The sequence below is a fragment of the Castor canadensis genome, chromosome 6, assembly GCF_047511655.1.
Source record: "Castor canadensis chromosome 6, mCasCan1.hap1v2, whole genome shotgun sequence".
Lineage (NCBI taxonomy): Eukaryota > Metazoa > Chordata > Mammalia > Rodentia > Castoridae > Castor > Castor canadensis.
The window spans coordinates 18,529,854-18,544,994 of record NC_133391.1 but is presented as its reverse complement, the minus strand read 5'-3'; the positions used below and the strand labels follow the sequence as shown (position 1 = coordinate 18,544,994).

Below are 15,141 nucleotides of genomic sequence, written 5' to 3'. Positions count from 1 at the left end.
GCCAAAAAGGTCAAAATTACAGAAGTGAGGAAAGGTCACAGCATGCAACAGTCAGGTCATCAGGAAACAGCAGGAAGAGGCAGATAGTAAAGGAAAAGCAGACAGTGTGGAAACTGAAGGAGAAAGTGTAGACCCAATGGTTTTACAGGTAAATTTGGGACTAAAAGGAAGGAGACTGACAGAATATTAGCTAGGGGATCAAAGTCTATAGGAAGAGTCATTTAGGACTCGAGTGCCTATACAATAAGACCAAGGAAAAGATTCCAGATGTAAGAACCACAGTCCAGTCTACTGAACAATCTGAGGTTAAAATCATCCATTTCAGTTTACTACTGGTAAAATACCTTTCTTAATTCATAATACAAAGAAAGTTTCATTTGAGGAAAGGAATAAAAATGTAACCCCATAGGCTCTAAAATCATTCCCTCTTGTCTGAGCTGCTAGTCTATATAGTTTTTAATACTGGGTATACTTGAATAAGAGTACTTACTAATGCCACATTTTCTGCTTTAAAATTAAATTTTTCAATGTTCAGTGATTCTGAGAAGGCAGCAGATTGTCATTCATTTACATATGAAAGTCTGAAGACAACAGAAAAACTCTGTGTGTTAATCTTAAGATTTAATTATAATCCATCCATTATGGAAATATTGATTTAAAAATTTTAACAAGGAAAAAATTTTAAAAAACACTGGACACCCTGTGGGAAGCCAAAAAGAAGAGTGCATTAGGCTGACTGGTTTCTATTGATCAATGTTTTCTATTAAAGTAAAATACCAAGACATGCTAAATATGAAGCACCCATAAATGTTAAAATCTGTGAACTTCCTCCTTTTCCATGTACATTCAAATGACTTCTACTAACAAAATAATTTTGATTTTGTAAATTGTCTCAACAAGGCTTTGGGTATCTAGAAAAGTTAATTTTAGGGGATTTTTAAAAAAGGGAATATTTTTTTATCCAGGAACCAGGGATGTCTGCAGCAAATGAAATGAAAGATTTTTGATATTCTTCCAACCCCAGTTGGATGCCTGTTACCACGAGAATTTTCTGCTTGGGACAATGACTACCTGTGTTTCAGGAGCCTTCCTGGGGGCTGGCCGCTCTGTGTCCAGCCATCAGGTGGCTTGTTATTATGCCACTGTGTATGTCTGGGCTTTTGTAATATGGACCTGCTATCCACAAGGCAGCAAACCAAGGCCCTCACAAATGCACACTGGGGCTGCAAATTACAATTTAATCCTGGTCTTAGACACAGAAAGGTATTTTTAAATCCAGTGGCACCTGCTCCACGACAAACACCAGTGTTAGTTTTCACTCTACTGCTGTAGTTTAAATACATACGGCTGACGTTTAAAGAAAGCACAGCTGGAAGATCATTTCCACAGATTTTTCAATCAAATAAACTTTAACACTTGCCATGACAAGCACAGAATGGGCATGGAAGAAAGAGTAGCTGAGCACAATGGGAATTTCTGTGTTTCCAGTACTGATTCGGGAATACTCCCTCATTGAGAAAAGCTGTTGCCCTATCTGTGGCTTCCCCTGGTGTCTCTGACACACCTCCAGGGCTGAAACTCCCCTGGTCTTCCAGCTGGAATCCTTGCTTTTCAGCCCACTTTGGCAACTTCCCTTGCAAAAATTTCACCTTTCCCTCCATTCCTAGCGGTTAGAGCCCAAAATGGTAGAGAATGGCCCTGGGCAATGCATGTAGGGGAGGACTGTCCATATGTCCTTCCGGACAGGGAGAGTTATGATCTTTGCACAGTATGTTAGGTGAACAGCATGGGAGGCCCTTTGTAAGAGTTTGTACAGAGCATTTTCTCAGCTCTCAGTGTTCACGTCTTGGGCTCTGCAGCCTAGGACGATTAGCAGCATTGTGGCCTCTACCCATAAGAAGCCACTTCACACCTCTCTCCATCTTGAGACAACCCAACATGTCTCCATGCATTGACAAGGGGACAAAACTAAGCCCCTTGAATATGCAATAAAGAATATTTACATTCAAGAGACTGACTTTCAATAGAGAACTGCTTAAAGAAGATCCACCCAAACCTTCACTGGAAGGCAATCTGATAGGCGGAGTTCCAACAATCTACATTACAGAGATAATTACTAGTGGATAATTTGTAGTATCTTTGTCTCACAGGGTGTTGCAATGATTAAATGACATCATGTACACAATGCTCTTGACACAGTCCCCCAAACAGTAAGTCTTGCAGGTTCTTAAATATGCTGCAGGGCCTTACTCCTCCTGGCCTGACAGGTTCCTTCTCATCCTTCAGGTCCCACCTTAGATAAGTCCTCTTAGAAAGGACAGTGCCTTCTGTTCAACTGACCTACAGCCTTTCTTGTGATTATCAGTCTTGGCACTGTTTCAGTGCTTGTCTTATTGTATAACTTTCCATGTTGCCCCACTATTCTATATGTGCCATAAGGGTCATTTTGCTTCTTTAATACAGTGTCCTTGACACCCACCATGGTGGCTGGCCCAGAGTAAGGGCACCAAAAATACTGCTGTATTAATGAATAAGAAAAAGGGAGGAAGGAAGAGATAGAGGGAAGGAGGAAAGCACAGGTTTTCATTATCAATATCATCAACAAATACTGAGTGGATTTAATCATTCTCTTGTTTTACAAAAATATTCACGTTTCTTTTTAAAATATTAAGATAAACATGTCAGAATTAATAATAATGTGAAACAATCACAACAGGAAATCTGGTTGAACATTGATAATAATGCCTGGAGAATTGTATAAAGCCTAAAATTCACTGATTTGCACAGAGCAGAGCAGCCAACCATGATGGCTCTATGCGAGACCTGGAAGTGACCCCACTGTGCCTCAGGAGTCTGTGGGTGGGTGCTACACAGTGGGTGAGTGTCACTACCTCAACTGGGTTGGTCCTTTTTATAGATTCTAGAAGAAAGAGCTTTGTTGTGGTTTCACTGGCAAAGTAACTTTGTTCTTAAAACCACAGTTAAAGGAAACTCATCTCTTTGCATGCACAGAGATTTGCTTCCAGGACCTCCCACTAACCCCAAGCTCCATGAATGCTCAAGTCCTTTATGTCAAGTGCAGAGAATGTGCACATAACCTACGCAAGTATTCCCATCTTTAAATCATCTCTACATCATTTATGATACCAAATACGGTGTGAATACTGCACAAATGATTACTGTTAGGGAATAACTAGGTTAAAAAGGTCTGCACATGTTCAGCACAGATGTAATTTCTTTCTGAATATTTTCAAACCACAGCTGGGTAAATCCAAGCATGTGGAACTAACGGATGCAGAGGGCCAACTGTATGTATGTTTTAAAATGAAGGAAATAGTTTTAAAGGAATATTTGGAGCTAGAAGACCAATGAAGGCATAAGATCACTATATTTGGGACCATGTTGTTAAAATAATTGTGTTAATAAGCAAGTAAACTTCTTACACATTATTTTTTGTACTCTGTTAAGGAGAAACAATGCTGAATTAAGAAGGAGATTAATAAGTACTGGTGATGATAAACTAAAGTTGAAATGCCTCCAAATATCTCAAGAGTCATTTAATTTTACGTAGCTTCCTAAACTATGTCTGAATTTTCAGAATAGCTCTTTGTGATTTTTAAAACATTATGGATAACCTAAGAGAGGGGTAGCATTTGTAGACATGAGTTTGAGGTGGAGACAGATTCTGCAAATTACTGACAGATGACTTTGATGCTAAGACATGGCATGAAAGTGGATCCTTAAAGGGACAGTGTGGGAAGAAGGAGGGACCAAGAGAAGCCAGTGTGGGCGTGGATCGGCCTCAAATGGGTATACTGCAGACGTGATGTGTATGGATCTGAGCTATAGTAAAGGTGATCTGAGGAGTTGCAGGATAGTTTTGGAGGACGATAAAGGAGTTTATTTAATACATATTTCTGTGCAGCTAAGACTTGCACAGAGCGTGACCATGTCCATCTGAGGGCATGTTTCCAGACCTTACGGCTCCCGTGACGGTCCTGTGACTGTCATATTCTGGAAATACTGTCAGTACCTTTAAGGGAAATCTCTAGAGCAGAGGTTAGAGATTTTTTTTTTTCTGTAAAAACCCAGATATCAAATGTTTCAATCTCTGAGCCATATCCAAGTTTCTAATATATAATTTTCTTAAAAATTAAAATGTCATACCCATCTTTAGGTCAAGAACTATATAAAATATGTGGTAAGTCAATTCCTCTAACCCTTCTTCTGGAGCAGATCAAACTTGTGGATGATGTGAGAGGACACAGAGAATCACAGTCCATCAAGCAGCCTGGAGGATGGTGGCACACCAGAACTGCAGGGGCCCTGAAACCTAGAGATGAGATCATCTGGTCAAAACCTCTTTACCTACGCACTATCAATCTGCCATCCTAGGATTGTGGGTTGGCAGAAATACAGAGAAATAAATGCATGCCTTTTTATGTGAGACCCAAAACTCCCAATTATATTAGTATATGGTGGGTATTACAGCTTAACAGCAAGAATGGCATTTCAGCCAAGAGTAGGCCAAATAGGGTGAAGAGTGTGATGTGACTCCAAATTCTACTATCCAGAATAAGGCAGCGCCACTCAACTGTTTGCCTTGGAGTTTTACGTTAACAGTCACTGCGTGAGGAAGGATGAAGAGATTGGAGGTGTTTTAAGCTGGAGGACGCATATCATAGGATTTTAGAAACTGCAGAGCACAGTAATCCACAGGAAGTGAGAAGAGCTGGTTCTTAAGCCTTGACTGGGGTGGGGGGTGGAGGGTGGGCTGGGAGGGGAAGGGGGAAGGGGGAGGAGGAGGAGGAGGAGGAGGAGGAGGAGGAGGAGGAGGAGGAGGAGGAGGGAATCTTGCTGTAGCTGTTCACAGTGCCATAGCTGATGGGACTCTGGCTGGAATGCATTCAACTGTTTAATTCTCCCTTTAGGTCATAAAGTGTGAAATATTTAGCCAGAGGAAGGAACCACTGGTTTTCCTTAAGCAATAGCTTAACATCTCAAGGAAAAAGGCAAGTTAGGAGAGAAGCACTATCATCATAATCAGGCAAATAACATCCCCCATCCTTACACTGTGCTCACCTTTGTCTTCCCTTGCCTTCTCCGAATACAAGTTTCTCTCTGTAGACACAACACCTGTCCTCCCACTAAACCTACTCCTGTTTACCTATGACCACTCCTGACATAAAGATGCAATCCCTTTATCTTTGCTGTTATAAGAAACAGACCAATGATTTCTTCTGCAGTTCATGAAACTGTACATGTACCCTAGTTTACAGACTCTTGCCACACATCCTAAGAGAACAAGTTACAGTTCAAAATTATTTTTCTATGTGTGAATCCATCTTCTCCTATGCAGGTAGGGAAAATTTCACTCATTCATTCATTCTTTCTCTTTGCAAGCCATGTGAACCAAGTCCAGGAAATTTTCACAACCTATCCAAAACAACTAGCTAGATTGTGGCAGGTCCAGGATTAAGGCCAAGTCTTTGGAATTCTGAGCCTCTTCCAGATTTTGGGTTGAGGCTATACAGTCAAAAGGGCCTGCCAAGTGTGTTTTGTCATATGGTGACAGAAATTTTTTTTTTTTTTTACAACCTTTCTTATCCCATCCTTTTTTTTTTTTTATTCATATGTGCATACAAGGCTTGGGTCATTTCTCCCCCCTGCCCCCACCCTCTCCCTTACCACCCACTCCACCCCCTCCCTCTCCCCCCTACCCCCTCAATACCCAGCAGAAACTATTTTGCCCTTATCTCTAATTTTGTTGTAGAGAGAGTATAAGCAATAATAGGAAGGAACAAGGGTTTTTGCTGGTTGAGATAAGGATAGCTATACAGGGAGTTGACTCACATTAATTTCCAGTGCATGTGTGTTACCTTCTAGGTTAATTCTTTTTGATCTAACCTTTTCTCTAGTTCCTGGTCCCCTTTTCCTATTGGCCTCAGTTGCCTTTAAGGTATCTGCTTTAGTTTCTCTGCATTAAGGGCAACAAATGCTAGCTAATTTTTTAGGTGTCTTACCTATCCTCACCCCTCCCTTGTGTGCTCTCGCTTTTATCATGTGCTCAAAGTCCAATCCCATTGTTGTGTTTGCCCTTGATCTAATGTCCGCATAGGAGGGAGAACATACGATTTTTGGTCTTTTGGGCCAGGCTAACCTCACTCAGAATGATGTTCTCCAATTCCATCCATTTACCAGCGAATGATAACAGTTCATTCTTTTTCATGGCTGCATAAAATTCCATTGTATATAGATACATTTTCTTAATCCATTCATCAGTGGTGGGGCATCTTGGCTGTTTCCATAACTTGGCTATTGTGAATAGTGCCGCAATAAACATGGGTGTGCAGGTGCCTCTGGAGTAACCTGTGTCACAGTCTTTTGGGTATATCCCCAAGAGTGGTATTGCTGGATCAAATGGTAGATCAATGTTTAGCTTTTTAAGTAGCCTCCAAATTTTTTTCCAAAGTGGTTGTACTAGTTTACATTCCCACCAACAGTGTAAGAGGGTTCCTTTTTCCCTGCATCCTTGCCAACACCTGTTTTGGTGGTGTTGCTAATGATGGCTGTTCTAATAGGGGTGAGGTGGAATCTTAGTGTGGTTTTAATTTGCATTTCCTTTATTGCTAGAGATGCTGAGCATTTTTTCATGTGTTTTTTGGCCATTTGAATTTTTTCTTTTGAGAAAGTTCTGTTTAGTTCACTTGCTCATTTCTTTATTGGCTCATTAGTTTTGGGAGAATTTAGTTTTTTAAGTTCCCTATATATTCTGGTTATCAGTACTTTGTCTGATGTGTAGCTGGCAAATATTTTCTCCCACTCTGTGGGTGTTCTCTTCAGTTTAGAGACTATTTCTTTTGATGAACAGAAGCTTTTTAGTTTTATGAGGTCCCATTTATCTAAGCTATCTCTTAGTTGCTGTGCTGCTGGGGTTTTGTTAAGAAAGTTCTTACCTATACCTACTAACTCCAGAGTAGTTCCTACTCTTTCATGTATCAACTTTAGAGTTTGTGGTCTGATATTAAGATCCTTGATCCATTTTGAGTTAATATTGGTATAGGGTGATATACATGGATCTAGTTTCAGTTTTTTGCAGACTGCTAACCAGTTTTGGTGACAGAATTTTTAACAGCACACGACACAGGATAAGTTTGCTAAGTTCTCATGGATAGAAATAACATAAGGAACAAGATGGTGTCCAAAATGACAGATCTGAGAATTCTTTCTATAGATACTTTGAATCCTCTTCATTTTTTTACCCTCTATTCTTCTATTTCAACCCATTGTGAAATTCCTAGAGCAACTTTCCTAGAAGTCCTAACATTTGCAAAAAAAAAAACTTCAGCAGATCAAGTTCACAGGGTGTCGCCATCCCTTCTACAGACCTGCATTTGCTGGTATGGTGGGTGAGCAGTTCTCCTTTGTGCAAGCTCCGATCATGGAAGGCAAGGTCATAGTAGGAACTCCATGGTTACCTAGGAAGACACAAGCAGATGGGCAGAGGCAAGGATATAAATGACAACACTGTGCATTCAGTCATCAAGATGCCTAAATCAAATGTGCTCAGACTCCAACTCTGCTGTACTACTAAAGCATTTGAGTTAGTCAGTCTGGAACTCTGAATACAGTTCTGCCTATTGAAGCAATATTATAAATGGAGAATAGATTCATATGCCAACCCACTAAAAGCCTTTTATACATTTTTAAGTGAATGAGATAAATTATTAATAATATGTAGACCTTAACGACCATGTGTAACAGGGCTTCTATAGTCATATAGATTCAGGGCTGACCTGGGATGCCTGGAACACATCCCCCAATGGATTGGCAGTCCCTAAACCCTCAGCCACTGGTCCCTACAGCTGGGGACTATACAGGTGGGGACTATAGGTGGTGGCAGTTCTAACAGTGAAGTATGGGCTCCTGTGGACAGGGCATAAAATGTCCTGGGGCAGGAAGACTCTTCTGCCAATCCCTGCTCAGGATGTCTCCTGTCATCCATGGAAATCCATCTGCTTCCTGGCTCATCACTTGTTTCCCTGGCCCAAAATGGAAGAGAAAACAGTAACCCTCCTCTTCATCTGAAAGACAGTTTTATTTAAAATATTCTCTTTGACCAGAAGCTGAGATGAGGGCTGAAGTGGCAAACTGGAATTGGATCTCAGAGGAAAGGGGGGAGGAGGAGGACAGGGAGGGCACAGTCAGTCACACAAGTGCTGCAGTTGCAGGAGCTGGGCTCTCTTTGGGAAGGGAGGCCACAGATGCTCCATCTCTCCCTGCCCATGGGTAGGCACTTTACCCTGATCATAAAGTGGGCTGGGTCAGGGCTCAGTGAGCAAGGAGAGGTGGTTTCTGAGTGAGCTTTGGAGGCTATCCCCCTGATGACTATTTACCATTTAGGAAGCAAGGCTCTGAGTCGAGGTTTTAGAGAACTGACAGTCAATTAGGGGACACACAGAGGTACAGACATAATTGCAGTTGAATGGAGAAAGTGTAGAAGAGGGAGAAGGGATTTTAGAAGGAACAGAGAACAGCTGTTTGGAGAAGGAGCCCTCTAAAGGACTCATGGGAATCTATGCATGCGCAGGGAGCGAGGGGTAATTCCAGGTGCACTTTGCTTGACAAAAGGCACAGGTTGGTAAAGGCACTAGGCAGGCTGAGTGACCCGAGCTACCAGACCAGCCACTTTCCACCAGGCATCCTCCAGCCAGAGCAGATCCCATGACATAGTCAGAGCTGTGGTCAGATGGGTAATCCAGACAGGTGGAAGAAAGGCTGTGGGCTGTGAAGCCACACAGGTGGCTTCTGAAGATTCTGGGTGAGTGGAAATGAGGGTGAGGAACAGGAGGGGTCACTGGAATGGTGAGGGTGCCAGTAACCCCTCCTGTTGCCTGCTTTCTTTCCTTGGGCTTTTCTACAGACTCCCCTGGACACACTCAAGTGGAGGCTTCTTGTTGCCTGTGGTCCCAGAGGCAGGATCCACATTCTCCTAAATGCCCAACGCCATTTGCAAATTATGTGTCTACCTCCATGTGCCTGTGACATGCTTGCAACCAAGCTCTCACCTTCCTGCCTCCCCTCTGCTCTCACTCACTGGTTTCTGAACTGGGTCAGAAGACTGAAGAATTGCATGCTTCTTCTGCAGCCCAGTTCCAGCTCCTATCTGCTTGTGTTTCCTCAACAATTCCACTTAATACAGTCCACTTTGTGAGTAAATAGTATTCAACCTGAAAGGATAACCCTTATGCCCATCAACCAGCAGAGATTCTGCTGTAGTTGAACAGCCCACCAGAGCCTGTGTTAGACACTATGAAGTATTAAGAGGTGGGAGCAGGTGGGGCCTTTGGGAAGTAAGTAAGTCACGGGGCTCTATCCTTGTAGATGGATTAATCCAATCACAGACCAATGGGTGATCTCAAGAGTGGCTCTGTCTCACAAGGTGATGCCCTTGTGCATGTCATGATGCCTTTACTAGATGCCAAGCAGGTGCTAGCACAGTGCTCTTGGTCTTCAGTCTTCAGAACCTCTGTTCTTTATAAATCACCCAGTCTCAAGTCATCTGTTACAGAAACAGAAAACAGACTATGGCATTGGTAGTGAATTAGAAATATGAAAGCAATGGGGTGTGCTTCCGGGGCATCTCATGTGTGTTTTCAATCTCAAACACAAAACCTCTCAATCTGGTAAGAATCAAAGAGTTTAACTTTGTTAGCTGTTCCTGCATGTTACATTTTCATAATATTTACAAAAGCTTTACTGAACAGCTTTCTATACAAATGTGCATACATATTTTTGGTAAAGAGCTTGAAAATTTGGCTTTGTGTTGCCTATACTTTTCTATTTCTACAGAAAAATATTTACATTTGTAGCATAACACCACTTTCCTTTTTAAATAATGCAAAGTATTTACTGTTTCCTTCATTAAACAGTAACTACTGTACATACACTGAATTCATATACGTTCTAGAAGTGTTCTGATTGAGTAGCTCCATGTGATCGTGATCACGTCTTAATCTAGCAAGTAATTGTTGAGAGCCAGCAGTTTATGGTTCACAGTTCAGTGAGAGTGGAGCTTTGGTGTTATTTATACTACGAGTTGCCCTCCAAATATGTAAAACCTGTTGTTATGGTTTGGATCTTAAGAGTCTCCCAAGGCCATGTGTTCAAGTCTGAGTCTCCAGCCTGCGATGATGTTGGCAGGTGTTGGAACCTTTAGGAGGTGGAGCCTAGTGGGAGGATGTGAGGTCATGGGGGCATGGTCTTGAAGGGATGCTGGGACCTCAGCTCCTCCATCTTTCTCCCTTGCTGCCCACCCTGCACCGGGCAGGAAGCTTTGCACATCTTGTACTTCCTGCCATGATGTTTTGCTTTGCTACAGGCCCAAGGCAATGGGGCCAAGTGACCACGGACTGAACCTATGAGCCAAGATAAGCCATTTCTTTCTATTAAGATGATTTTCTCAGATATTTTATCATGGCAATGGAAAGCTGGTTAACACACCTTTAAAACTCTAGAAAAAGTAATATTCGAGGAAGAATAAGAAGGCAGTAACATCAAATATTTCACATTCCTGGGAACAAAGACTAATAATATATAGGTATGGAATTCAGATGGGTCCAGTTTAATGATGTTCAATCTGCATATTTGAGGTTTCTATTCTGTGCCTGGATCACTAGAGTTTACTGACAGATTTAAATGCTACACAGCTATCACATAGTCTAAGAAAGATCTAATCATGCATTGTCTATTAAATAATTAAGAAATACTTGTGCAAGGCAAGGAAGACTATCTTTCATATCTGTAATGGTATGAGGAGAGACCATGTGTCACTCTGTGGACTCCATACATCCCTGGTTGGTGGAATCACCCAGGAGAACTAGCAGCCAAATGCAGAACAGTGGTTTCTATTTGGCAAAGCAGGGCAGGGATTTTACAAAGAAACTTAACCAAAACAATGAAAGGTAGGAAAGAGGAAAAATAAGTCACAATAAAGCATAGCAAAGAAATTCAAAATGAGATGGAAAGAATAATCCCAACACGATGGGCATCACAGTGGGTATAAATGGTGGTGTCTAACCAGTCAAATGACAAAAGATCATATGAGGATTCTGGCTGTCACATACTGATAAATTTGGGTCTGTTAATCACAGTATTTTAAGTGTATCTTCTATACCAAATTTCTTCCTATCTAATGGTTTCCAAATCAATATATTTGTCACTTCCAATTAACTATAATGGCATTATACTGCACTCAAACACACATAGAGTAATAGTTGCTAACTAAGCTAGATATCATTGTTTGGACAGACAAGAGAAGAGGAGGAAGAGGGTTCCAAAGCTGCTGTCCTGCACTGGAGTTGTGGACAGTTTTTGGGAATGTGGTCAGCATTGTTGAAACTTCCTCATGAGGCAGAGGTGACGGTGCTTCTTGTATAAGTATTTCCTACACACACTGACAACTAAAATGCAACCTGAGGAAGTTTCACATTCATGACTCCAGTAGTCAACAAGAGCATGTTTTCACAGGAATGGAAGGGAACTGTTTCTCCATCAGTGTCTCTCTGTAATCCTACAAGTGAGTCACATGGAGAAGCTCAGTTAGTGGTAATAGCAGTACCTGTCGCTGGAGTTCTGTTTTTCAGCCTGTCCACTTCCATTGTGAAGTCATCTTTCAAAAACAGGAACCCGATAATGGAAAACAGGTAAACCAGGATGAGAGCCAGGACGGCAGTTAGAATAATAGAGCGGCCATTCCGTGTGACGCTTTTTATGACATTGAGCAGAGTCTCCTCTCTGTACACCAAATCAAAAAGCTATGAAACAAAGAGATAAAACCAGGGGAAAATGCAACTGAGCAAAAGATGAATAAACAATGATAATTACAAAGGTAAGTCATTCTAGTTAGTCTAAGGAAAAGTAAACTAACCATTTCAAAATGAATGAAAACAGCCACTGCTTCTGCAGTGGGAGGACCCTACCAAACAGTTCTTAGTAAAAGTAAGTCTTGACACAGCAGATAATTTGCATCTGTTGGTTTCACAACCAATACAACTTACTAAGACATTAGGGAAATAGTACACTTTCATTCGAATTTAGAAAAATTATGGTGTTTGGTCCACCAAGTTGATGAATTGACAAGTTCATTCAATGTACTTTAATCAAGGAAATAGAGGTGAAATTAGAACATTTTATGAATCTGATATCAGAAAAAAGGTATGAAATTAAAAAATATTTGTGAAATGCAAATGTAATTCCCTACTAAAGAGCCATACTAATGAGGATAAAATTTATTACTTTAGCATATATATTTTTTCTTTTATTCATATGTGCATACAATGTTTGGGTCATTTCTCCCCCCTTTCCCCCACCCCCTCCTTTACCTCCACTGCCTCCTCCTTCTCCCCCACTACCCCTCGCTACCAGGTAGAAACTATTTTGCCCTTATCTCTAATTTTGTTGTAGAGAGAATATAAGCAATAATAGGAAGGAACAAGGGTTTTTGCTATTTGAGATAAGGATAGCTATACAGGGTGTTGACATGCATTGCTTTCCTGTGCATATGTGTTACCTTCTAAATTAATTCTTCTTGAACTAACCTTTTCTCTAGTTCCTGGTTCCCTTCTCCTATTGGCCTCTGTCGCTTTAAAGTATCTGCATTAGTTTCTCTGCATTGAGGGCAACAAATACTTTAGCATATATTTTGGAAAGAGGAGTATAAAAGTGTAATACACAACTTTGCTAATCACTTTCTCCAGTGCATTATTATCACTTTGTCTTTCATGGTAGGAAGTCTATGCACTAGTGACGAGTATAGGCATGTGTCGGCTATCTGTGGCCAGCATTAGGAACAATTTTATTTATTGCTACATTAAGCAGTTGAAATTACACATTGTTAGGTTATGAAGAGTTGGTCAAAAGCATTCATTTTAAAAGGTATAAATATGTGTCTGAAAACGCATAATACCTTTACAATGCAATAACTGAGGTTTGTATCCTGCTGTCTGGGACAAGAATCAGAATTCTTGAGCTGGCATAAATAGTCATGTGTCACACACCCTTTCAGAAACACTAAGGCCTGTTCTCTGTTCTTCTGAGTACTGAGGTTGTACAGTTACTTTCCAATCACTGTAGTCTTGCAAAGAATTGCTGTATGAACACTTTTTTGCTCACTTTAGGAAACTGATACCTTATGACAGTCCAATAAAGAAAGTTTAACTATTTTGCTGTTTCTCTCCTGGACTGGAAACAAAGTCCAGGGCTGGGCCTGTGGCTCAAGTGGTAGAGTGCCCACCTTATAAGTGCAAGGCTCCAAGTTCAAACCCCAGGACTACCAGAAATAAAGTCAACATTTTTCAGTGAAGACAACCTCCAGGTTGTCAATGCTCTGGCTTATTCAATTTATGTAGCCTTATGTTGTCATAAAGGAGATTTTCCTTTATTTTAACTCAAAGGTGTCACCATGACTGACGACCAGCTCTGGAGAAGGTCTGTGGCTCTCAGAGCTTCAAAATGGTGCCTCACAACCCACTTCCTGGCCTCATCCTATGCCACAGAACCAGCAAATGCAAAAGTGTTCATGTTGGGCAGGTTCACAATTATTGGGCACAAAGGGGAATTCATGTTCAGACTTTTAAAATATAAAAACATTTAAAAAATATGCTCAACTACGATTTTTGGCATTATGCATGTTACAATTTCCTTTTTGTACACTAAACATAATAATGGGCTACTTTCTATTCAGAAATAGCCCAACAAGAACAAATTCCTATCAGTATCACAAGATTTGAAAGATTAATGATCACAGAAGATAAAAGGAGAAAATAGGATTACTATATAACATAACCGAAAAGTAACATTACTGCTAACAACTCATGTAATAATTTGAATACAACTTGGTTTGTAAATAACTTCTCTTGGCAACTTATCTACATCATTTCACGTGTTTTCACATTACATGTCTAATGGATCTTGATAGTCTAACATCACCCCACCCATTTTATTTTAAATAAGAAGGTTGGAATACACGACTTTAGACTAATCAAGTTATATACATTATATATAAATATGTACAGCTTTTGGCATCAATTGTATCTCAATAAATAGTTTAAACATAATAGAGCATGGCATGTCTTACTCAGATGAAAGTGCTGGCACAGAGGACTTCATATATCACAAAAATGGAATTGTTTTGGTGTATCAGGGAAGAGAAGAGTTCATTTGGATTGTTGGGACAGGACAAAATCTGGATGATCTAATTTACCTGCTGGAAGACAGGTTTGTATAAAATATAACAGACAAACTGCTTCTTCTTTTTGAGATAAAGGGACAAGTGGTATTTCATCCTTCCTACAGAGAATGCTGGCTAACTGGGAGCAGAGGAGGCTGGATTGGTCCTGGGAGACCTAAGCAAGTGGGTTGACAAAACGTTTTTACATCTTCAACTTGTGTTCAGAATCATTTCACTAAATAAAATTCTCTACTGCATGTTCACTGGAGATAGAAGTAAATTGTTCCAGGCTGTAATCCCAGCTATTTGGGAGGCAGAAATCAGAACTATTGTGGTACAAGTCTACCCTGAGCAAAAAATTAATAAAACTCCATCTCAACAAATAAGACTGGCGCAGTGGGACATGCCTGTAACCCTAGATATGTGGAAGAGAAAGGCAGGAGAATCATGGTCAGGCTCACCCAGACAAAGCTGTGAGACCCTATGTGAAAAAATAACAAAGTAAAAAGGGCTGGAGTTGAGATATGGCTCAAGCGATAGAGCTCCTGCCCTGTACACCAGAGACCTTGAGTTCAAACTCCAGTAGTGCCCAAAACGAAAAAATGTAATTGTTTCCATGTGCATTGTAATACTAAGCTGGCAATGTTTTTTTTGGTGGGGGAAGCAGTACTGAGGTTTGAACCCAGACCTTGTGCTTGTTAGGCAAGCCTGATAGTATTTTAAGTTTCAAAACTTTATCATCCTTTTATATTGACTCCTTCCCTGGTTTATGGTTATAAAACGGTACATACGTAGGAAGAATAACTGATGACCAGAAGAAAAAACTCCAGAAAAAGATATGCACGTGGGTGCACTCCCTGTTCCTAGAACTCAGGAGGCTGAGGCAGGAGGATTGTGAGTTGGAGGCCAGC

At 40.8% G+C, this 15,141-nt stretch overlaps 1 protein-coding gene across 8 annotated transcripts in view; it reads right to left on the bottom strand.

The window, feature by feature from the left end:
• The window catches only part of Itpr2 (inositol 1,4,5-trisphosphate receptor type 2), an 842,075-nt gene that overhangs the window by 56,551 nt on the left and 770,383 nt on the right, over positions 1-15,141 (bottom strand). For all 8 annotated transcript variants that reach the window (XM_074075818.1, XM_074075817.1, XM_074075816.1 and 5 more), the window contains 2 exons: positions 11,621-11,816; positions 7,389-7,478 (listed from right to left, as the gene is read on the bottom strand). In XM_074075818.1, coding sequence (XP_073931919.1) covers positions 7,389-7,478; positions 11,621-11,816 — 286 coding nt within the window. The remainder of the gene's footprint in view (positions 1-7,388; positions 7,479-11,620; positions 11,817-15,141) is intronic.